The 25604-nt window shown below is 34.3% G+C and overlaps 1 protein-coding gene across 18 annotated transcripts in view; it reads right to left on the bottom strand.

Moving 5' to 3' along the window:
- The window catches only part of LCOR (ligand dependent nuclear receptor corepressor), a 161729-nt gene that overhangs the window by 30164 nt on the left and 105961 nt on the right, over positions 1–25604 (bottom strand). For 14 of the 18 annotated variants that reach the window (XM_054503631.2, XM_054503635.2, XM_054503633.2 and 11 more), the window contains 3 exons: positions 20871–21003; positions 15782–16069; positions 12864–12957 (listed from right to left, as the gene is read on the bottom strand). In XM_054503631.2, the coding sequence (XP_054359606.1) occupies positions 12864–12957; positions 15782–16069; positions 20871–21003 (515 nt within the window). Of the gene's footprint in view, positions 1–625; positions 10118–12863; positions 12958–15781; positions 16070–20870; positions 21004–25604 lie in introns of those variants that run through there. The other 4 variants (XM_054503637.2, XM_063670049.1, XM_054503636.2 and 1 more) reach the window with 2 other exon arrangements.

Here is a 25604-nt window from a genome sequence, read left to right as displayed (position 1 = left end):
GGGCGACAGAGCGAGACTCCATCTCAAAAAAAAAAAAAAAAAAAAAATTTAAATGTTGCGCAAAATATACTCTGTTCTTTATGGGTTCTGGTAAAAGGAATTATCAGTGTCCTGCCAAGAATGAGAACTACTATCATAACCTTAACTGATTGACAATGTTGCTTTTATACTTATGCCTCAAGAAAAGAGCAAACAAAAAATAGTCACTACTATTTTCTGACAAGGAATCCCGGCATTAAGTTTTATATTCTTAAGAAAATTATACAAAACTAAGTCAAGACAGAAGACGGTATTATGAAAACATTACTGTATCTTGTTTAGCTGAATACATTTTTTAAAATGAATAATCCAATGAAGAAAACTGAGGTAATCTGAGCGCCGAGGTATCAAATTAGTAAAGACACTGAGTTACAAGGCAATACTGCACCTGAATATGAAAGCAGAATCTCACAGCAGCAACTTTATCTAAGAGATTTCATCTAGAAAGAATTTATCATAAAAAAAATCACTAACTTTGATTACCATATGTATTTACAGTTGGAGTACAATCCAACTTTTACCCATTTTGTGAATTTTTCAAAAAGCATTAAAATCTTATGAAGTAGAAACCAAGCTTTAAAAACAGTTTTTCACAACAAAATTTATTAGAAGAATAGTGGTTTTGAAAAGTCTAGCATCCAGTGAGAACTACCATACACAACATTACAGCTGGGAATGTTTCTCCAAAATGTCATGGTCAAATAATACAATGGAACCATTAAATCTTACACATGCACGAAAGAACTAGCGCTTTTGACATACAATGCAAAAAAAAAAAAGGGGGGGGACCACATGGATTAAAATTTTAAGTACTCATCACATACATTAAGACACAGTTTTAGTCCAGTCAAAAATCAGAACTGCATTAAAAAATTTAATGTAGTGCAATCAAACCAAAAAACTTAATTTGTGATCATAAGTGCTCTACTACATAAACATTGATCATAGCAAGGGAACAAAAAGTTCAAATCACACAGTACAAAAAAATCTGTAAATAAATATAAACTACAGTACAAGAGAAATATTAAATTATACAATTCCATCAAACTGTAAACAGTATATTGAAATGAGGTCCATAAGAGTAAAGGGGGTTCCTGTTTTGTTGTATGACACTTGAACTTCTAGAAATCTGAAAGATACCATTTTCCATATCTCCAAAGGCTATGGGTTTTTTATGTGGAGAGAATTTATTTTAGATGTAAGATATCAAATATTAAAGCAGAGGAATAATCTATTTTGTTAACCACAGATAGTACTGCAGAAAACAAAAGCAATTTTAAAGAGACAAGTCTTAACATTCAAGATGCAAAGGACTAAAACACTGGAATTAGAACTTCGCATCAGAAAAAACTTGTCACTGAGAACTTCAAGGCTACAAAATACACTGACAAAACTGTCTGCTGATATGCAGACCTAGACCTCTGCTAATTTTTTTGATATTTTACATACTCATGTTACAACACCAACTTTGGCAGAATCACTACTGATAAACTCAAAGCACTCCTGGCCCAATGGTTCCATCACAGTGGCCAGTGCACAAAATTCTCTAAAGACATTGCATAAACTAGAATGTAGAGGTCAGACACCCAAGGACCAGTGCTTGAATTTAGTAGTAGTTATCGTGAAGAAGCAAGAGCCACATCAAGAAGGAACTGCATCTGTTAACAGCTTACAGAGCAGTTAGGAATGTGTTTTGTTTTAGTTGTGCTGGCTATTAGTGGCATTTAAAAATATATAGTTTAACTGTGCATGTTTGTGTGTGTATGTCTATGTGTGTAGTGTGCTGGCTATACATTTATGCACTTTTTTTTTTTTTAAAATACACTGTTAACAGGAACCCCCATATTATCTGCTCAGTAGTAATAACTGAATATATAGAATGCCACTATAAGAGTGTGAGGCACCATGTGCTGGAGAGTTATATGCAGCTTTAAAATCTGTTTGGCTGAGTTATACCTGGATACCTGAACTGAGTTTTTTAAGTTGACATTCATCAGATGTGCTACCAGCACGTTGAAATAAAAGCAAAACAGAAAAATACAAGTCACTGTTAGGTTTAAGAATAGCATCAAAGTACCTGAATTGAGTGAGAAGAGTGTGTAAACTGTCCCTGAGGGTTTTTAAACAGTGTGTACAAGCTGGATTCCTAAGAACATTAGTTTTATTAAACAATGTGGACTGATAAAATACCAATGTCTGACAGCTTTAAGTGGAGGTTATAAAGAATTATATGCAAACACTCCAAATGTATAGTTTATACATTTTTTTTTCAAAGCAGCAATAAACTGCTGTAAAGTATACATCCCATCAGAACAAGCAACATGTGGGAGTCAGATAAAGGTTTCTATCTTAGTCTGGTTTTCTGACAGCACAGCATATCAATATCCAATGACTATTATCTTTCCTAGATCAGAATGTAACTAATTTTGACTAGCAATATAGGATTAGACTTTTAATCAAACACTTTGCTATTACATACTAAAATTCCTTAAACTTACTAATGCTGGTAATACTAACCTAGTTAATCATCCCCCCCTCATTTTAGAAATATACCCTTCCACAACTTAAAAACATTAAGATCCATTTTCAGTCCTCTGGTGTAAAAAGCATGTCAGTGAATTAATATTAAAAATTTACAAAGTAAAAAGGCTTGAATTTCAGCCAAAGATTCTAAATACTGCTCATTCCCTGAAGACTTAAAGGGGGAGAGAATCCCTACCCATTTTCCTAGTGATTTATTTTTCTAAAATGGTCTGAAACAAATTTTTATTTTGGGGAATTTTCCCCCTCACCTTCTCTCAAATTCCAAATCTTAAGCTTGAAATGCTTAATAAGAGAAAATGAGGCAATCACTTGGAATTGCTAGAAAGGTACAAAATGTTATCGTCTTTTTTTAAAATAAGAATTATTTATATAAATGTGATCTGACCCCATATTATGTAGTATGTTTTATATTTTTAAATAATCATCCTAAAACTTACAGTACCTAAGACTCTGAAGATAAATTAAGACTTTAGTGTTGTAACAGAAAAAGTGCTGAATTATCCCTTTTCTAGTACTTTAAACATTTTGGACAAGTGCTTTCCTAATGACAGTGAAGTTTACTATATAACCTTCCACCACCAAGCAGGGAAAATAAAAAAAAAGTCACCTGGATGAAAAAAAAGACTTTTAGGAGTGTAGCACCGGGTATACCAAATAATAGAAGTTGTTTCACTCATTCTGAGGGGGTAAAAATATTCTAGATTGAAATTCTATTTGGCTGTTGACTGTTAAAAATCCCTGCTCTACTGTGTCAGTGTCCTGTGTCCAACTACCCCCAACCCCCCACCCCTAGTCCCCTTACACACTATCCACTGAGAATCTAATCTCTAATGAGATTATTTTAAGATTTATGTTGTCAGGACATACCTGAGAAAGGGTGCAATTATGCAGAACAAGGAACCCAAGACTGCACTAATACTGGTTACAGGTTCATAAATTCTTTCCCAAGACAAATCTAAAAAGTTTAAGAGGTATGGATCTTCAAATATGTCTTACTGCTTTAGATTTTTTTGGTATGTGTGTAGGGTCATTTCCAGTGTTGATCATCTTGAGCATGTTCAATGACAGTTCAAGATGGGGCAAAAGAGTTCATTTCCACATTCAAATAATAGAGATTAAATATTATAATAATATTTGCTACATCCAATAAATCTATGATTAACTAAAAGTGCTTGCTTTTTAGCTTTTCTTAATACAGCTCTAAATGAACTGGAAACCATAAAATTACCCCCCAAATGATTGCAGAATTAGCTCATGTTCTGTTGTCAAATCAACATTAATTAGCCTCGATTCTCATTTTTAAACAATGTAAAAGATTTTTCTATCAAATCAAGATGGCCTAACTTCACCACATTATCTTGTGACTCATTTTTAGTATTATAGGGCAGAATTTTTAGCCTCTTCTCAGAAGTCTACATGCTTTTTCCATCCTACTCCACCCTCCCCACCCCAATCTCCTTCCTAACACTTAGGGTTTATAGCTACAGTGTTGTGTTACAGGGCTAATGTCTGCTTCTTTAAAAGGTGACTGCAAGATTATTCAGGAATGAGGATACACAAATAATGTCCTCTATTTTTCTTTCCATTCACCATGTTCACAAATCCTATTCAAGTCTCCAGTACAGAATTAAACCAAAATAAACTAAGAAGAAAGAGCCTGGAGTTCTGTCTTCTTTGTACCACAATTATACTTTTTTCCTTTTCAGATTTTGAAAGCAATTAATTAAAAAAAAAAAATCCCTAGATAGCTTAATAGTCTCCTAAATGGGCTGTTCTGCTGAAGCCATCAAGTTTTTAGTGATGCTAGCCTGACCAAAGCATTAATGAAGACCAAATTCTAAGTAAAGGTAACAAGGAAAACAATCTTTGATATCTTCAAGAAGGCCAAAATTTAACCTATAACTTTCAATATCTCCTATGAAACATAAAGTGGAGCACAATTCTGTCTATTGCCATATTCTATCACCAATGACAGCAACCTGAATATACAGAAAAGAGTGGTTAATATGAAAACAACTTCTGGCATTTAATGAAAGAATTATAAAAGCAAAAATACATGGTCTCAAAAGGAAATCTACAAAGATAAAAGCTGTTGAAGAAAATGATGCCTATCTGTCATATAACGGCTAAAACTACTCAAAATATTTTCAGCTTCTGACATCGAGCTGACTCAATTTGTCTTATGAAAATAAATGAATCCATGCTTCACTATTATGGGTCAATGAGATGTAAGAGAATCACAAAGGCTTAGAACCAGGCCTGGCACTGTGTGCTTACTTGGGGGTAGGGGGAGAACAGATAGCTCACTAGCAGCTCAAAGGTTGCTATGTACTGCCTAATGACAGAAGGTAGTTATGATATTGGTGTTAACAGGTAGTTGTTTTTAGTCTAATTTAGAGTTCTCTCCAAAACTTGGGAACTAAACTTCTCATTGTGCCTTTTATAGTTTTACCATCTGATCCCACATAGCTCATATTATAGCTAAGGTAAATGTTGGGGAAAAGAAATGCCAATTGGTTGAGGTAATGGTTTATATAAGATAACCAGAGTTCTAAAAGCACTTCAATATTGTAAAGTAAAAGTGTACCAAATAAAGCTAATACACACTTCACACTTGTTGAGCTTGCTCACCAGAACTGAACAGTAATTAACTTCACATAAGGACCCCTATTATCACACAAAGCCTTACTCATATTCATGATCTGCTGCAGCAAAGGTTTATCAAGCAACATCTAAACTTCAGAACAACAAACTTAATATTAAAAAGTATTATACACAAATATAAATTATTTTTCCTGAAAGAGTGACCTTGTCCTTCATGGTATTTGGGGAATAGAAAAAAAGTGTATAGCTCATCACAAACATAATTCAGAGTCACTTATAAGCCCACCGAACAAAGTAATATACTACATTACCATCAAGCTGAATGACTATGCTGTCTCAGAAATGAGAAAGCTAAAGATAAAAATACCAACTAGATATCCTTCCACAGAATTAGTGTTTTTGATTTTATAGTGCCATAGCTTATCTACCCTATAACATCAAGGTCTCTGAAAATGCAAAAAATTATTTTAAATACATTATTTCCTATCAATAGTTCCAACAGTGTTATATATTAATAATTTAAGTAATGTTATCTGCCTACTGGAAAATGTGAGGAAAAACAGCTTTTGTGACAAAGACAGTTGTGAACTACACTTTCCCATACCATAAAAATGGTCAACTGTTGTTTGGGCCATGCAAAACTCTGATTAGCAGAAATTAAGCATGCTAATAGACCAATCTCTATTACACATTTGTGAGGACATCCCCAAACTAGAATATCTACACTGAAAGTGCCAATACAGAATAGTGGCAAATCAAGAGAGAAATCAAATATTAAGGAATCACTGCGGCACCAAGACTGCCAGCCAGCCATGTGATGAGCCACCTCCGAGAAATACATGGTATAATGGAACTCTGAACACAAAATTTAACATTAAAAGTGCACCTGAATATTACAAACTAACTTTACAAAACCTATAAGGTAAAATATATATCTTTTGAAATATTCCAGCAGCTTTTTGTTTTTTTTTTTTTTTTTTAAGTTTTTCTTTTTTGAGAGGCTCATGAAATTTAAAAGGGACCACTAGCTAATTTCAACCATGCTTCACAAAACAATAATGGCTATTTTATATTGCAGTTACCAATGTAATGCAATTAGTGCTTTAAAATAATCTACACTCAAAAAAAGAGAAAGAGACCTTTGGAGGAAATATGCTTATTCAAAAGCTTCTTGGAAAAGAAAATTTACCTGAATATCAAGTCATGACTGATCTCAAGTGTAATGTTTAAAAGCTTCACAGACATGAATATTACAATCTTCAGGTCTCAGGACTTTTAATCTGAGAAAGTTTAGAGTTTGGTTTGTTTTTTAAATTCACTTTCTAACCAAAACAAATAATAGAAGTACTCAAATTTTCACTATTTACAACTCTCAGCCTACAATCTGAAATGACACAATACAAGTTCTCTTATTTAAACTGCAGCATTAAAGGGTAGGCACACCATTCTTCTGCTGCTCGATTGTCATCCACTGAAACACACATAGAAAATATTTATGTTAGTAAAATGATCACTCCATGTACACTACAATGACAAAATTTACATAACTCAACTCATACATCACTTATATAGACTACCACATAGGATTAAACCTCTCTGAACAATAAACTCTACAAAAGTTGAACTTTTAGGGCCAGATTTTTAATGGGCCTTTAGTGATGTCTTTCTGAGAGGGGATAAAAGCAAGCACAAATTAATTTTCTCAAAGGACCTTTTTGCAGCAATCCTGGGCTGCTGAATATCCCAAACATTACGCAAAAAGGTACTATGGCTGCAATTAATTGTGTGCTGACAAATTCTTGAGTAACAAAGGAGGCATTCCTTCATAAGCTTAGCCCTTTGCTTTCAGCAAACTTTCTATGATTTCCTTCAATTACAGATGAAAACCATATATTTCATAAGGAATTTTTATTGCAACTTCCAGCTAGGTGACAAAATATTGTAGAATCATAAAATGCTATTGAACCCAAACTGTTTTTTCTGTTAAGAAGTCTAGAAAGCTAAGAGTAAACAGGCTCAGTTATCCACTGATTAAACTGCTACACAAAATAACCAAAACAAGAGGAACCCACACCCAAACTATGTCAAGAATGAGCAGTGCATATATTTTAGTAACAGCAATGGTGTGCCTAACCTTTGAACACACAGGTTGCTGAGGGAAAACTTAACCTAATTTAATTAATTGCTCCAAAGTTTCCAGGCAAGAATTTATGCCTTGGAAATATCTGGACCTCCCCTCAAACTGTTAGTATCCATCTGAAATCAATCTAACCAACTCTCCAATTTTAATTTTATTTTACACTGAAACTCCAATAATGTTTGTTTTTGGTTAAGCATTTAGAAGGGCCTGACCACCTTTCTCAGCAGATTAGAATATACAGTATATGTGGTGTGGATTTTGTTTTGCACAAATAGTAATTTTAATCTGATCACAATGAAAAATTAAATTCCATGGGCTTTGCTTATTCTTGCAAAAACCGCAGAAAATAAACTTTCCTTATTATAATTTTAAAAGCCCATCTCAAAAAAAGCTTAGCTATTCTTCAAGGAGTGCTTATACAAACATGATCTCAAAGGTCCTGAACTGTGTGCTAAACAACCATGAATATCAACTAATTATCAGAAAAAGTCAAGAAGGGGGTATTATGTAGGATGCCAAAAAAAGAAAAAAATTCTAACCAACAAAATTAAATAAAAACTAAACAAAAACAAAAAACACACCTCTCCCACCCTTCTACTAGTATTTGGATCAGTTAAAAAAGGAATTCCAATGAGCTTGACTTCTGATTGAATTATTGTTAGAACTGATATGCATCCTAAATCATATCAGGTTACCTTGGGTTTTTTTTCTCTCACTACAAACATGGATCCTTCATTAATGTGGACACTGGGCAGACTACGGAGGCTGTAAAATCTAAGTATCACTTTTGCAATATCATAATTACTTATACACATTTCTTTCCCTATTTCTCCCATCCCCAATAAAGAGATACTGAATATCTTAATCTAGTTGCTGCAATGATATTCAGTTAGCACATCAATTCTGTAAAAGGACTAAAGAATACAAAGAAACCCAGTTTGCTAAAATGAGGCATCCTCCATTGTTTTATGTAATGTACCCTGACTGCTCCTGAGTAAATACGGAGCTCGTCCTCCATGAGATAAGGCTATATCCTCACTTGTTGGTGAGACCAAATTCTACCCTTAGAAAATCTCAAATGAAATTACAGCAAAGGTAGTGTTCAAAGTAATTAACTGAAGCATTTCTGAAGGTAGTGTGTGCACATTTTCCACCGCCTTCCCCTCTGGGTGAGCACTAATAGCTTGCTAATTTAAGCAAATTTAATAGTGAGAAGAAAATTATAAAATGTAACTATAAATGACCCAATAATTATGTCAGTGAATAACCAAATTTCTCAAAGTCAAAGGTTCATTGTTCTTCTTAGTTTTTTCTTTAGTTTAATCCTTCAATTAGTTGAATCGTAGATGAAAAATATGAATAATTTTGTATTATAAGATGGCTTTCCAATTTGCAGTGATAAAGCTCCCAGTATGAAAGACGTAGTTTCTAAAAGGGGGCTTTGTTTCCTCTTCTTTTTTAAAAAGTAAAAACAAATATAACTTAAGAAAAAACAAAAAAACAAAACAAAACAAAAAAGCATGCAGGCTCTACAGGCAAGGAGTCCACTTCCATGTATCTGTTCTCTGTGAGGTAACTCAATTCTCTTTTGTAGAGAAACATGCAAAAGGCCAAACATATTCCGAGCCATACTGCACATGAAAAATTTAAAATATGCAACATTCAGAATGCACATTTCATCTCTGTACACACAAGTCAATGCAAAATCTGCAAAGAAGCAAGTGTCACAGTAAATGAAATTACGTGCAAGCAATGATAGCTGAACAATGATGCAGTAGTGCTCACCCAGTTTGTACAGTAATTGGCACTCTACAGTATTCCTACTCGTTTTTTGATTCATTTGCACTTTGTGCTGCCTCTCCCTGGGGATCTAATTCAATCTTTACAGAAACATCTGGCCCCTCCGACCTCATTAATTTCATCTTTTTCTTTGGAGGGTTTTTCAAAGTGCCCAGCCTCTCCTTTACTTTGTACTCCAGTGTACTGTGGGGAATCCCATAAATACTCTGAGCTTTGGAAACACTCATTTTTCCACTCATAACCACTGAGATTGCTTCCTCCAGTATCTCACTGTTGTACTGTCTGTAACGCCCTCTTTTCTTCCGAGGCTGCTTGGAGCCAGGATCTCCTTCTTGATCCGATGTGGGATATGGCTGTCCAGAGGTAGACTGCTCAGCATCTGAGCCCCAAGAATCGGGTCCAGCATCTAACATGCTTTTTCTATTTTGTTTTGGAAGAATAGCCCTTAATTTTTTACTAAGCGCGCTCTCCGTTTGTGAACCCATTACCAAAGAGCTATAGCTGTACTGATCACCAGTGCGAGACTCCCAAGAAAGATCCATTCCTCGAACTTGTGGTATCTTTAAATCTACAGGAGATGAATGGCTCACATCCTTTTTTCCATCTTGTTTTGCTTGAAGTGCCATTTTTGGAAAGGCAGAGTTTTCTGCAAGAAAAGGAAGGTCACTGATGTTGCTGAGTGCACCATTTCCCCTGAACTTCATACGGCTGAGGTTGAACTCGTAATGTGGTTTTGCCCAAGAGGCTTCCCTGGATAATATTAAGTGTTGTCCATGATTCTGTAATCCAGATGGCCCAAGGCTGGCAGCTGTGGACAATTGGTTTCTGCTCAGTAGTTCTTCACTAATCTGCAGGGATCGAGCCAGTGGAACTTTGAGTGATGTGGAGTGTCCAAAACCTTCCCTGGTTCCATCCTGTAAGCTTCTTGGAGGTACCCCATCACCACTCCGAAGTCCGTCTGGGCGGTACTGGCTGGGTCTCCCAGGTCGCCTAATTGGATGGAAGGAAACTGATGTGAGCAGGACTTGCACAGGTAGGGAGGGATGGGTGAGGGGACCACTCCTTTATTAGAAGGCCTTGCTTGGGTAACATCACTTTGTGTTATTTATTTATTTTTCTCTAAAATTAAAAAAAAAATGGTCTCAGCAGTTAGTTTTAAAACTCGTTCACAAAAAAAGGAAAAAGGAAAAAGAAAAAAAATCAGGAGCTTTTTGGGCAAAGAAAAATTAAACCTGTCAGCTGGTCTCTGGTTGGGTTCACAAATTTTCGGAGAAAAAGTTTCGCGCAACTGTCTGAAAATAGCATCTTAATTATTAATTACAAAGTAATCATCAGTCTCCATAGATCTACACAGAATTGTGTTGCCAATGTGACGTTACCACTAAACAAGTACAGTAATAAAAGAGTAAGCCAAATTATTTATTTTAATTCAATGTATTCAACATTCATGACAACTAGTTTTAAAACTGAAACCATATACATTACTGGAACCCATAGATAATTGCTCATTTATCCCACAAACAAGTTGATATTCATCATCAAAAATCAAACAATTCCAAGTAACATTTCTTATTTTGCTTGGGTGGGGGGGAATACGTATATATAGCTAACAGCCCCAAGGGAGAAAAAAAAAAAAATTCCCAAATAAACCAAACCAAAAGACCCATTGCATTATAACTTACCACACGTCTTCATTTTAAAACACTACTAGTTGCAGATACATGAGTATCATGATTTTCCATTTGAAATAATCCAAGCTTAAAAGAAATTACTCTTTATTTACCCCTTAAGTTCTACTCAAAGTAATTACTGTCAGAGAGATATAAACAATTTTTTAGCAGTTTTCTCTGGCTTAAAAAAAACTTCCCTTCTTGAAATACCAAACACCTATTTTGAAATTTCAAATGGATGGCTTTCAAATAATGTTTAAAAAGTCAACTACTTAGACAAAGTTAATTCGTAAGGTTTTGACTTTCACAATAGAGAAAGATTATCAATATTGAGACTGACATGTGGCAAAACATGCCCAAGGGGATGATTACGTTAATTAGGCACAAAATAGAGCTTTGCAGAAATGATAAACCAGTTATGTTCTACAAAACTCTATGGGGACTACTATCATCAGTAACACAATAAGGATAACACTGAATATTCAACTAAAAGATGGGCAATCCTATTGGTGCATTTTTCTTCCATAAAACAAAACCAGTAGAAAACACTTTCCATTCAGAGGGATAAACACAGCAACTTCAGCCATATAATACATGAACCTGGTAGCCAAGTTTACAGAGAATCTTAAGCAAAGGATTTGTTTATGCAAACTGCACATGGACTTCTACATGTGTCCTTAATTACACAACTCAAGTGTTTTTTTTTTTTTTTTTTGGAGACAACGTCTCACTCTGTCACCCAGGCTTGAGTGCAGTGTTGTGATCATGGCTCACTGCAGCTGTGACCTTCTGGGCTCAAGCGATCCTTCCACCTCAGCCTCCTTAGTAGCTGGACTACAGGTGCGCACCACGCCTGGCCAATTTTTGTATTTTTAGTAGAGACGGGGTTTTGCCATGTTGCCCAGGCTTGTCTCGAACTCCTGACCTCAGGTGATCTGCCCGTTTCAGCCGCCCAAAGTGCTGGGATTACAGGCATGAGCCACCACGCCCAGCTCAAGTATTTTTTGATATATAAATAGAACCCAAAGATTTGGGAACATGCTGACTTATATCTAGTATAAACCATAGTGAAAAGGAAAGGGTTAAGAAAAAGACTAGTACACATAATGGATTAAATTAATACTTTCTGGAAATGAAAAGTTTTGGAATTTTAGAGAAAATAAAGGGAGATTTTAGAAGTCTGTAAAGGAATCCTTCTATTTGAAGGTAGTTAACAGTAAGTTGGAAAAGGTTAGTCCACTTAGCATCTACTTGTTCCTTTAATATCTAAGTAACTTCCCCACATTGATAATCTGAAAGTTCAATAAGCCTAAGTATTAACTAATTTAAACTTACCAAGTTATTTTTCATATCTAAAGTTGATTTTTTGTCACACAGTTTTATAGAAATGCTTTTTCAACATGGTATCTAAATGTCTTTATTAATACCTGACTTTTCTAGTTGGTTATCAGATACACATAGGGAGAAGACAGTTCTTATACTATAAAATTAGGGTGTCAAGAGAATTTACTTTAGTCTCCTAAGAGTTACCAAAACTAAGCAAGTAATAATGCCTTGGCAGCCTAAGATGGTTATGCATCAACATCTACAATCAGTCTTTCAGAAAACTACATTTTCTGAACTGCCAAAGTACAGTTATCAACCACCAAAACCAAACCCAAAAGAAACAAAAATGAACACACATACACACAAACCCCACTAGAGATACCAAGTATTGGAGTTCAATTTTCATTAAACAGCTTCGGCACACATAATACTGTCTTTACATCTAAACTTTAGAATTATTTAACATGAGTTTCACACTCCAAAACATGCCACAACAAAAAGTCCAAAGAAATAATTGCCATATTCATGGTTATTTACTATTTGTACTAAACTGACAAAAACTCATCTGTACTAGCCAATTTTACATTGCACAAATTATATTTTTATTTGATCTATGGTCCATATTTATAAATGACTTACTTAGAAGGGTTATTTTTTAAAAATGTAAAAGGGAGACTGGCATCAACCTTTGATGAATTATCTATATGAAACTGTGTAAGGCTACAAATATTCTCCCTTACCCGTTCCCTTGAGTACTGGAGCAGCCTGGAGAGTGGCTCAGGGAAGTGCTGCCAGCACATGGACTTTTCTTAGTGGACAGATCAAGTACACCGTCTGCAGAGACACAAAGAAACACCTTGAGGATATTAAAAGCTAGGAGCAAATGTAAACTAAATAGGCTGAAAATGAAAAAGCAGTAAGTAGGCTTATTCAACTAAGCAGATACGCTAGTCATATATTTGAGTTATAAAATCAATTAAATCCTGAAGCAACATAAATTTAACAAGGCATGTTATACTTAATATCCTCAAGGGCTAAATATATTATTAATGGGGCAAAAGAAAAGGTAAAACATGTTACTGAAGATGTTAGGATACAATGAAATACTAGAAATAGCAGTTTACATAGCATGAGGTCCTCTGTTATCAGATTTTTTAAGACTCCATTTTCTAAATTTTCCTTGATCAAAGCATACAAGTTTCTAATGTCCCACAGTGGCATACAAACTATAGAACCAAAACCCTCAAGAGCTAAATCTATCTGAAACTCCAAAACTACATACAAGTTCGATGTAGAAAATTTTAAATAAGATATAAAAATTGTTTTTAAATGTAAGTTTATGTCATTAAAGTACATGTATATACTAAACAAGATGGTCTGTAAGATGAATCAGTTAATGATTTATGATTTGGGTGTGTCCTAATAGTTTTCTAGATCATCTATAAAAAATGTATACTTATATTCAATCTTTTAAAAAAACTTTGCAGAGATTCAAAATTCAATTGCTGAATTTTATGAATGCAAGAATTTTTCGATTAAGAAGACATTAAAAATTGGTGAAGGAAGTTTAAAGAAAGAAGAATGAAACCGTCTTGATATTGATGAGAGCCTGGAAGTACAACCATTTTTTACTGCAACTAGACCAAATCACAAATTCATGTTATTAATATATAAAATTAGAAGATGTTCTTTTCCCTCAAAGACATTTTTCTCCTTGTTGAAATACCTGGAAAAGAAGTCTTTTAAAGCTACCACTCTGTCCAAAATTAACAGAACAAAGTAATACACAATGTCTTAAATTTTCAGTTGGCCAGCAGAGGAGTCTTGCTATCTAGTTATGTTAAAAATCACCCCAGAGTAGAAGCTACTTACAACTTGTATCAGAGGACATTTTATTTCAGGCTATTAGAAATAAACAGGCAACTGAGCTTGTAAATAAAAAACCCCTACACTCATAAAAAAAACAAAAAACCTCCACACTCATAAGAAAGAGTTTTGTCCTTTACAGTCACTAGTATTTCTAAAAATATAATTATAAGCTTATAGAACCAATTATCCTATTAGACATCTAAACCCAATTATACATCTAAGAAGCAAATGTACTGCTTACAACTTTTCCAACCAAAGACACTATTATTTAAAGACAAGTCAAATAGACAATTTGTCTAATCAAACAGGCAACATATTTTAAATCTACCACTAAAAATATTGTGGTTTTTGGTTCAAAACACATTCATTAAGGAAATACAATTTAAAATTTTTTTACTTCATCTCAAGTCTACATACTATAATGCTATCATGTAGTTCAAATTCCTCTTTGTAAGAGCATGCTGTCAATACAATGTATTGATCTCTTAAGTGTAACATTAGTTATAACAAGTTAAATTAGGTTAAGTGGTATCATTTTATGTCAACCTCCATTAATACTTTAAATATAATTCTATGTTGTCATTCTCCTAATATAAACCTGAAACTTCTGATGCAATATTTACAGTGAGGAGATCTTTAATGAAAACTACCAATTTGTGGAAAAGAAAACAGTCATCAATAAAAGATACAACTTCGTAAATATGGTAACCAAAGGTACATGAGCAATATGAACAAGTAGGAGGTCTCCTGTCAAGAAATCTCTCAGAACTCAGATGTTTTGTTTGCTGTTCACCACACAAGAAAAGGATAAAAAGCAAAGGAAAACTACTCAAAAGAAAGTTCATTTCAAAGAGGTTCTTTAAGAATTAAATTTTCCAAAATAAACATGTATTTCTCACCAATAAATCCACATAATCTCGTAACCTTTCTGTATACTCAAAATTTCTATGACAATAAAATCTCATTAGTACAGACATCACCAATTTACAATTTGTAGTGGTTCAAACAGTGGCTGAGTTGAAATGCTTGCTTCAATTTTTGTGAAATTAAAGGTAAAATGAGACCACAAGGCAACAGGAATATCTACTGAAGAAAATAAACTTCAGAGACTCAAGAAACATTTGCTAAACAAAACTAATAACCTCTTAACTTCATCACTTAATTAGTGTCCTCATCAACAAATTCCCTTTTGGAAATACTTTCAAGTTAGTCAGTGGATGTGTGTGTTTATGTATGTGTTTCTGTATTTATAAAACACTGAATATATTTAACAACCTAAAGTATGTTCTGCTGCTTTCTCTATTTGTAACCCTAGTAGTTTCTTTTTCAAAATTTGAATACATGTTTTTCCTTATGATCTCATTTGCAGAGTATATAACTTATACCTACAAGTAGAGGCATATTTTTCAGACAGGTGCTAGTCCTAGAAAATTTATAGTTAAGAAGAAAACTTACTTTTTCATAGGAGTTTTAAAAAACATAAAAATACTATGGAAAATATAAAACGCTATATAAATATCAAGTAACTGAAAGATTAGTGACAACTGTTAACCACCTGACTTTCCTGAGTGGTATATCAATCATTACTACGAACTGCTGACAGATAAGGCTGTAACAACTTTAGCTGTACTTCTCCATCACTGCATAGTAAGAAATAATTTAAGAATCACATTAGTTTTTATGCTATTATTGCTGCTGATGCTCTACTTGCCAATGCTTTTTTTTTTTTTTTTCTCCCCAAAGTAAAGTATTCTGATAAGATAGAGGAGACCTTGACATCAAACCATACCTTGTTCGCTAGGTTCTGACTGAGACTTTCTGACAGTAAGGTCCAGAGGTGAGTCTTGGTCAGCCATGAGAAGTTTGCTGAGCACAGGGTTCTGAGCAGTTGCAGCCGTGGGAGAGGTGGTGACTGGAGATGCTTTCGGCAGGCTTTGGTTCTTTGTGCTATTGGGCTGGCTGGGGTCCTGAGTAGAGCTATTTTTTGAGGTATATTCAGCAGCAAATTGTTGGATCATTCGCTGCATGATCTCACGGGCCACTAGGGGAATATTGGGGTCGGAGACCCAGGGACTGTCTGTAAATAAAGATTTATTTACTTTTAAAGTGGGACAATGTACTAAAAAAAGACAGCTTTCAAGTAAACATAAAATTTCATCTTATTATTCTTAAAATGCAGTTATCTTAAAAATAGTATCTCCCCTTTGACTTATATTTTCTAAGCTTTTGAGTTATCGATTTTTAAAAATAAAATTTTCATTAAAATAATTCTAAACATCTGCCCCCATATAATAACTGAATATTATGAAATTAAATAAAGGATAACAACTAGAATATCTTATAGGCAAGAATCACTTACCTGATACAGAAATCCCAAAACCCTTCTCTTAGGAAATATTCTCATGTTAACACACCTATAGGTCACATCAAGTTTCCCTAGATTTTTTCCTCAGCCACCTTCTCCTAAATATTTGAAGAATGCATTACTGAGTTCATCAGTGCTTAATTTACTTTATATTAAAGACAGAAGGCATACCAAGATTATAAAAGGAGATACTTAATTTTAAGATCCATTTTAGGCTAGGGCAATCATTCTCACACTTTAATGTTCATCAGAATCACCCTGACAGCTTTGCAAAAACAGCTTGTTGGGTTCTCTCCCCAAAGTTTCTGATTCAGTAGTTCTAGGGTGGTCTCAAGAACTGGCATTCTAACAAGTTCTTAGATGCTGCTGGTCTGGGGACCACAACTGTAGAACCTCTGGGCTAGGTGTTTAAATGTCAAATCTCAAAAGCCTAAGAAAAATCACATATTTTCCAAGAGTACTTTAAATAAACTCTGCCAACTAGTAAAAAAAATAAAATAATGAAATAAACATCTAAATTATCAATTTCTAGTCAATGTTAAGTTTAGACCATAAGAACTCATTAACTCAAAGAACTTTTAGCACTGGAAGAGACTTTGAAAGGCAAAAGAGATTAAGATGAAAGGGAAAATAACTTGTATAAATATATTATCATCATGCCTCTATAATTACCACACTACAATAGTCAATCAGGAAGACTAAGCTTCTCAAGAGCTGAGACTGTGTTTGTTTACCTCTGTACCTCTAAATACCTAATCTTGCCTGATTTAAAGTGTATTCGATTTAGCAGAATACTAAATAGGTCAATCAAATCAATCACCATGAAATAGTCCTTTTAAAAAAAATAAAATGAGGGAAATGTGTTTATTTACCTCTGTGTACCTCTAAATACCTAATCCTGCCTGGTCTAAAGTGTGTATTCAATTTAGTTGAATACTAAATAGGTCAATCAACATGAAATAGTCCTTTAAAAAAAAAAAAAAGGGAAATGTGATCAAAAGAGTAAGTGGCCACTACAAATTTATATAGGTGATTAGTGATAGACTCTCGATTAAAACTCTTCCCCTGACCTTACTGTTTTACCCATGACCTTTGCTTCCCACCACACTTTTGAGGTTTTACAAGACAGTTCTCATAAAACCAAGGTTTCTTTAGTCTTTTAAAGATTAGCTATAGAAGGCAAATAACTTTACCCACAGTATTTTGGGGCTGTAAGGAACTTAAGAGTTTAATTTATAAAGTTAAAGAAAAACTGACTCTAATTACTAAAATCTAAAATCTCCATAATAAACAAACAAACAAACAAATACATCATCAAAACCTCACAGGACTCCTAAGAACAGGCACTTTTTTCCCCCAAAGGATGATATTAAATACCAGAAGATGGTCACAAAGTTGTGCTATTTATTTCATCTTCTGGAGTTTAATGAGGCTCACTCTACTAGTAATAATGCCTCTGTCACACTAAGGAATATTTATAACTCTAACTTTCCTCTCTATAAATAGAGACTATAAGTATTTCCAGTGGTTTAAAAATAAAGGTATGGAACTAGGTAAGGTTCAGAAGTTGCTACAGTTACTGAAAATGGTTCCTCAGTTGTTTTAATAAACATTTTATCCATACACTGCTTTTTAAATATCTCCATCCATTGAATTTTCCAAACAGTCATTTAACTTTCCAGTTAAGACCCATTTTTCTCCCTACATAAATCTCCATATGAACTATTGTATAAATTTCAAGTTTTAGTACATTAGGTTACCTTTCCACCCCTGAATATAGTTGGGAGAATATGTAATACATAAAGGAAATTTCCATATAAAAAGTAAAATAAAATTTATGAATTTATGCGATGCCTCTGTGTTTAAGTAGTATTAATAAACATAAAGAGCTCTGTGAAGAGTCAAACATATTAGGACAAGGACCATAGACCACTATCTTTGAGCACTCAATGTCTGCAGTATCTTGTCTCTTTACTGAATGAAAACACAGTCATGAGACAAGACAGTGTTTATGAATTACATCTCTGCCATTTGAATTTCTCTATCTTGTGAAAGTTTATTGAACAGATTTCATTCTTTGACATACTTAAAATACACATCTACGAACATATCCACACCCAGGTGAACACAGCATAACTGAGTCAAATAAAAGCAACAAATCAGATGAAAAATAAAACTGCAGAAAAACATGTTACATCACAGCCACCTGTATATCTTAAAATGCAAATCTAACTTTTTTAATACAAGTGACAAAGCAAGCTAAAAAGAAATGTCATTATGACATTTGTAGAAGGTATATTGTTCTTAAACTGAAATTTATTATGGATTCCGTACCATAAAAACCTACTTTTATTCCATCTCTGATTCTACTGAACTATACATAATCTTTACACAAATTATTTAAAACATATAATTTACAATACTTTGAAACAAGGGACCAAATCTAAGCATCTGAATTATTAAAACAAAAGATTCTCTTCAGACTAAAATGTCCATCATATCCCTGGATACTAAACATTTTTGGTATTAATTTAAAGAGTACTAATGGCTATCTTGGAGATGGTTACAAGAGGATTGTATCTAAACATAGCAATATTAATACATAAAGGGGAAGAAGAAAATGTCCAAATTCCAAAGCAAGAGTTCTTTCTCTGAGCATCACATGCTTGTACATAAACAAATAAACTCAACTTACAATTTCAGAGCATTCTCATCTCTTGAAATCTATCCTGAGACCGATTCCAAGGTAAGAATTCCTCCCCTAAAGGTTATAACCCAAAAGTTTAATTTCTTAAAAAAAAAGAAAAGAAAAACTTTATAAAAACTTGAAAGTTATTCCTCTATGACAAAGGGATAGTACTAGCAGAAGAGTGCGACAGAATTTTTCTGTAGGAGTCTTATGATTGACCTTATTAATGTCCCCTAAGCAAAGAGTGGATGAAAAGTGGTTCTGTTCCTCCATGTAAATTAGGGAGAGGAAGTCCTCTTTTCAGATAATGAAGTTTGCTATAACAACACAACAGATCAATGACTCTGTGTACATCCTTCAGGAGAGGAGCTGTAAAGATATTTTATTTGGTAAGCAAACTGATAGAACTGCTCTATAAGTTGTTTATAATTAAATTTGCTTTTAACAATCAGATGTTCATAAAACTAAGAAAACGATCATTTTGACCATAATTTTAGAATTCTGAGCAATGTGCAGGGATAATAAGACATAGGAGACTCAGCTGGGAGATTCAAGTCAGGAGGTGCTAGTGGGTGTTTACAGAGAATTAAGGATGCACTAAACGATTTAATTCTGCCTAGGGATCTAACGGAAGAAAATGGGAAAAAAAAGTGCCACAGAAAATAATCTCTGTGCATTTCTTAATTTTATATGACACTACACTTCACACCACCTTTTGGAAATACTGATCACATTAAGCAGAAGCCCTGATAGTGTCCAACTATAAAGAAACCCAACAGAACCAGCACTTAAAACCAGCACTTTTAACCAATGTCAAAGGGAAGGAGGGAATTTCCAGAGAAATGAGAGGTGTAAACTAGAACATATGAAGAATTATTAAAGAAATGGAATCACTGAGTCTGCTGAAGATTAAATAAGAATATTTAAGATTATCAAGAGTTTGTATGAAACATTTTTAGAACCCATCATAGTAACCACCATCTTGGAAATGGAGGAAAAGTGTAACTAAGAAGTATAAATCCATTTAGAATTTCTTAAAAGTAAAGACTCCTCACTAGAAAGGAACATGAAGGGAACTTTCCTGAAGGTTCTGACTGATGGCAATTATGCTTTGTGAATAAACAATAAACCTGAATGCCTCTATGAAGGATTTATAAGCCTCAAGACTCCATGACTGAAGAACTTTTCTGTATTTCGAAAGAAATGTAAAACAAGCCTACAAAAGTTTCAAGGAAAAAGATAAATTTTAAAAATGCAAGAGGTTGAGCTATTAAATGCCACCTCAAATGCAGGGGGAAAAGTTTTACTACATAATAATAATTTCCCTAATTTTAATTAATATAAAAAATTTTAGTGAAACAAGACTGTATCAAGGAAAAAAATGCTTACAAATCTAATTTTATGATATAACTACATTTTCTCTCCAAATGAAATTTCAGGTTGAAATTACTAAAAAAAAAAAAAAAAAAAAAAAATCACACAGTTGGATTTAGTTATCGGTGATTAAAACAGTAACTGTCTCCATTAAGAAAAGTTGTCTAACAAAATATAGTACTATTGAGAGCTTAAAATTTTTAGAATTTCATAATAATTTTCTAAAATATTTAATTAAAACTCACCATCACATCAGAGCCTAAATGTGGGGAACAGGGTTTACCTTAATCTTAATTCCAATTTGAACTTGACCCAAGGGATATAGAACAATATAAATTATATCAATAAAGAAAAATGTTTTTAAGAGTAACTTTAAAAATGACATTGAAATTAAGGAGATCAATAATACAAGACAAGCAGATGCTAAATATCATCTTCACTGAAACCAACCTTTTCTATAAAAGACTGCATTGAGGAATTCTTCTGCTTGTCTCTCGAATCGAATGATTTTTGCTTGCTCTTGTTTAAGCAGAGCTTCTTGCCCAGCTCCCGAAGCTGGTTCATCCAGACCGACTAAGTGTCCCTGCAAAAATACTCGGTGAAATAGTTGCACACAAGTCTTTCCCCATTCAATATCAAAAGCATAGACAAAATCAAAGACAAAGTTAGTAGCAAATAAGACAAATTAATTTGATGCAATTAAAATATTTTAAAACTTCAGTATAAATTTTATGAAAAAGTATACAAGCAAAATAAATGTAAACATATTCTTCAGCTGGATTTTTTTCTACTTTTTTTTTGACTATGAGTTTTGTTCAAAATTTACTCTAACTAAACTTTAACTGCCAGAGAGATAATTTCCTTGAAAGCACTCAAATATAGTGGTTCTATTATACTATACTTATTTTTCACAGGCAACTCAATTCAGAAAAATGCTTTTTTTTTTTATTTAATTTACCCCCCAAAAAAATTTTTTTTGAATTCCAAATCTCATTTGAGGATCATGTTTGCTTTCCTAGTATGAGATCTGTTTTTCACCAGACACAAAACACAAACACTTTTAAAAGGCCATTAGGAAGAAAAACTCAGAATACATCTGAATTCACAATTCTGTCTCTAGATTACTATTTTAAAAACTGTGGTTCTCAAACCTTTAATGGGTTGTAAAATTGATTAACTGGTCAAAAGTAGCACTAGCAAAATGAACTGAAAAACAGAATGCACTGCATGTTCTAAGCATAAGCACTGCATTATCTTTTGTTACAATATATCTATGTTTGAACAGCTTTAAAATATACACAGTGAATCTGACCAGGCGAGGTGGCTCATGCCTGTAATCCCAGCAGTTAGGGAGGCCAAGGTGGGCGGATCACTTGAGGTCAGGAGTTCGAGACCAGCCTGGCCAACATGGTGAAACCCAGTTTCTACTAAAAATACAAAAATTAGCTGGGCGTGGTGGCGCGTGCCTGTGATCCTAGCTACTCAGGAGGCTGAGGCATGAGAATCGCTTGAACCCAGGAGGTGGAGGTTGCACTTGAGATTATGTCACTGCGCTCCAGCTTGGGTGACAGAGCAAGACTTTGTCTCAAAAACAAAAAAAAAAAAAGAAAAAAAGTAGGTCAGAAAGTTTCTCTGACCAAAAAGTTCCAATATGCTGCATTATAATCATCCCCGACATTCCCAGCCTCTAATCCCAGACTGCAGGAGCACTGGACCAAGCTGGCAATACTTTGCACCTACCTCCACTCTTGTATCTTACAGTAACAGAAAATAAAAGTATTTTTAAAAAGCTAAGTGTATATTTAAGTGTTAAGTTCTAGTGCATATCATTTATTTGAAATCACTTTAATGTATGAATTAATGTCTTTATTTCCATATAAAAGTGCTCTAAATAAGAAAATGGGACATATCTTGGCACAATGAAAAGGGATTAAACAACACATTGAAGACATGTTATAATGCACAAATGATTCCTTCAAATATTTAAAAAATACCCACTGATATTTGCAACCAGCTTTCTATGATTTCCCATTCTAAGATTTATGTTAAAAGCACAACCAAAATATGTATTTAGCATGGATTACATATTGTAAAAAGCTTAATATGAAGAACTCACTGGCATATTCAAAGTAAAATAATGATCCTTAAACACTGCTATACAAGGCACAGTAGTTTGCTATATAATGTATTAAAAAATTTAAGTGAAATATTTTAAGTCTTATAAATCATGACCACCTTTATTATAGTTGTATTTGCCAACATTCTCTTTTATAAATTTCTGTATCACACGTTAACTATTTTGAGGAAAGCTGAACCATTTTCCAAAGCAGCTACACCATTTATATTCGCAAAAACTACGTATAAGGGTTCTGACTTCTCCACATACTCATGAACACTTGTTATCTTTTTTATTATACCCATTTTAGTAGATGAGAAGTGATATCATCGCATGGTTTAAGGTTTGTATTTTTCTAATTGACTAATGATGTTGAGCATCTTTTCCATGTGCTTATTGGCACATTATACCTTCTTTGGAAAAACGTCCATTCAGATCCTTGATCTTTTTTTTTTTGAGACAGAGTCTCACTCTATTGCCTAGGCTGGAGCGCAGTGGCGTGGTCTTGGCTCACTGCAACCTCCGCCTCCCGGGTTCAAATGATTCTCCTGCCTCAGCCTCCTGAGTAGCTGAGACTACAGGTGCGCGTGACATCAGGCCCGGTTGATTTTTTGTATTTTTAGTAGAGACGGGGTTTCACCATGTTGGCCAGGATGGTCTCGATCTCCTGACCTTGTGATCCGCCCGCCTCTGCCTCCCCAAGTGCTGGCATTACAGGCGTGAGCCCCGCGCCCGGCCTAGATCCTTGCTCATTTTTCATTGAGTCATTTACCATTTTATTGTTGCATTGTAAGAATTCTTGACATATTTTGAAACAAGTCCATTATTAGATATATGATTTGCAAATATTTTCTCCCATTCTTTGAGTTTTCTTATTACTTAATTGATAGTATTGATGGTATTGTTAGCAGCATGAAAGCTTTAATTTTAATGAATTCCAATCTATATATTTTTGGTCACTTGTGCTTTTGATGTTATACCTAAAAAACTTGGTCATGAGGATTTAATCCTATGCTTTCTTCTAAGAATTTTATACTTTTAGGGCTTACTTTTAGGTCTATAATGCACGTCAAGTTAATTTTGGGTATGGCATAAGGAAGGGGTCCAACCTCATTCTCTTGCATGTAGACACTCAGTTGGTTCCAGCACCTTTTAGTGAAAAAACAATTCTTTCCCCCAAAGAACTGTTTTGGAACTCTTGCCAAAAGTCACTGGCCATACATTTTACTTCTGGACACTCGATTCTATTCCACTATTTATATATCTATCCTCAAGCCAGCATCACATTAAGCTGACCAACGTAGCTTTGTAGTTGAGTTTTGAAACTGGTAAAGTGTAAATCCTCTCAATTTGTTCTTTTTACAAGATTGTTTAGACTATTTGAAGTCTCTTAAATTTTCATATGAATTTTAGGACCAGCTTGTGAATCTCTGCAAATAAGTCAGTTGGGATTCTGGTAGAAAATGCACTGAGTCAGCATATCAATTTGGGAAGTAATACCATAGTAACAATTTTAAGTCTTCTGACCCATGAACATGTCTTTCCATGTAATTTCTTTCAGGAACATTTTTTAATTTACAACATACAAGTCTTATATTTCTTTTATATTTATTCCTAAGTGTTGTATTATTTTTGATGCTACTGTAAACAGAACTGGTTTCAAACTTTCATGTTCATATTGTTCACTGCTAGTGTATAGCAATACAATTATTTTTTTAATGACGTGGTATTCTGAACCTTGCTGAACTTGTTAAATTCTAATAGTGTTTTGTAAATTTCTTGGGATTTTCTATATACATCATCATGTCATCTGTAAACCGAGACAGTTTTACCTCTTCTTTTGCAATCTGAATGACTTTGGTTTCTTTTTATTGTCTAATTTCCCTGGCTAGAACCTCATGTACAACTGTGGATGTACATGGTGAGAGTGGACATCCTGCCTTGTTCCTGATCTTGTGGGAAGCTGTTCCATCTTTTAGCTGAGTGTTTTTGTAGTTTAGGTTGAGAAAGTTCCCTTCTATTCCTAGTTTGTTGGGTTTGTTTTTACGTCAAGAAAACGTGTTGGATTTGGCCAAATGTCATTTTGGAGGGTGTCTACAGAGATGATCATGTGGTCTGTGTCACTTACTCTATTAACACATTGTATTACAGTAATTGACTTAAGAGTGTTAAACCAGCCAGGTACAGTGGCTCATGCTTGTAATTCCAGCTCTTTGGGGAGGATCACTTGAGCCCAGGAGTTCGAGACCAGCCTGGGCAACATAGGGAGACCCCCGTCTCTACAAATCAGTTAAAAAATTATTAACAGCTGGGCATGGTGGTGCACATCTGTGGTCCCACCTACTTGGGGGCTGAGGCAGGAGTATTTCCTGAGCCTGGAAGGTCAAGGCTGCAGTGAGCCATGATTGTGCCACTGTGCTCCAGCCTGGACGACAGGGCGAGACCCTCAAATAATAAATAAATAAATAAATAAATAAATAAATAAATAAAGTGTTAAACCAACTTAGCACTCCTGGGATAAATTCCACTTGGTTGTGGTGTATAACACTTTTTATATGTTGCAAAATTTGGTTTGCTAATGTTTTGTTGAGGATTTTTTTGTGCTGGTACTCATAAATGGTATTTGTCTGTAGTTTTCTTGTGATATCTTTGGTTTTCGTTAAATAATACTGGCCTCCCAGAATAAGGACGTCTTCTCTCTTCTCCCATACTTTGAAAAAGTTTGTGAAGAAATGGTATTAATTCGTCTTTAAATGTCTGATAGAATATGCCAGTGAAGGCAGAGCGTGGTGGCTCACACCTGTAATCCCCGCACTTTGGGAGGCCGAGGCGGGCAGATTGCTTGAGCCCAGGAGTTCAAGACCAGCCTGGGCAATATCATGAGACCCCATCTCTATTTAAAAAAAGAAAGAAAAAACATATATACCAGTGAAGATACCCGGCCATGGGCTTTTCTTTGATGGAAGTTTATAAATTACTGATTTAATCTCAATACTTGTTCTAAGTATTAGTTCCCTAGGGGTGTTATATTTTATCACAAACTGGGTGGCTTAAAACAGCAGAGATTT

This window comes from Pongo pygmaeus, chromosome 8, assembly GCF_028885625.2.
Source record: "Pongo pygmaeus isolate AG05252 chromosome 8, NHGRI_mPonPyg2-v2.0_pri, whole genome shotgun sequence".
In the NCBI taxonomy this organism is placed as follows: Eukaryota; Metazoa; Chordata; class Mammalia; order Primates; family Hominidae; genus Pongo; species Pongo pygmaeus.
The sequence above is the reverse complement of the archived record's forward strand: the minus strand, read 5'-3'. Positions and strand labels throughout refer to the sequence as shown.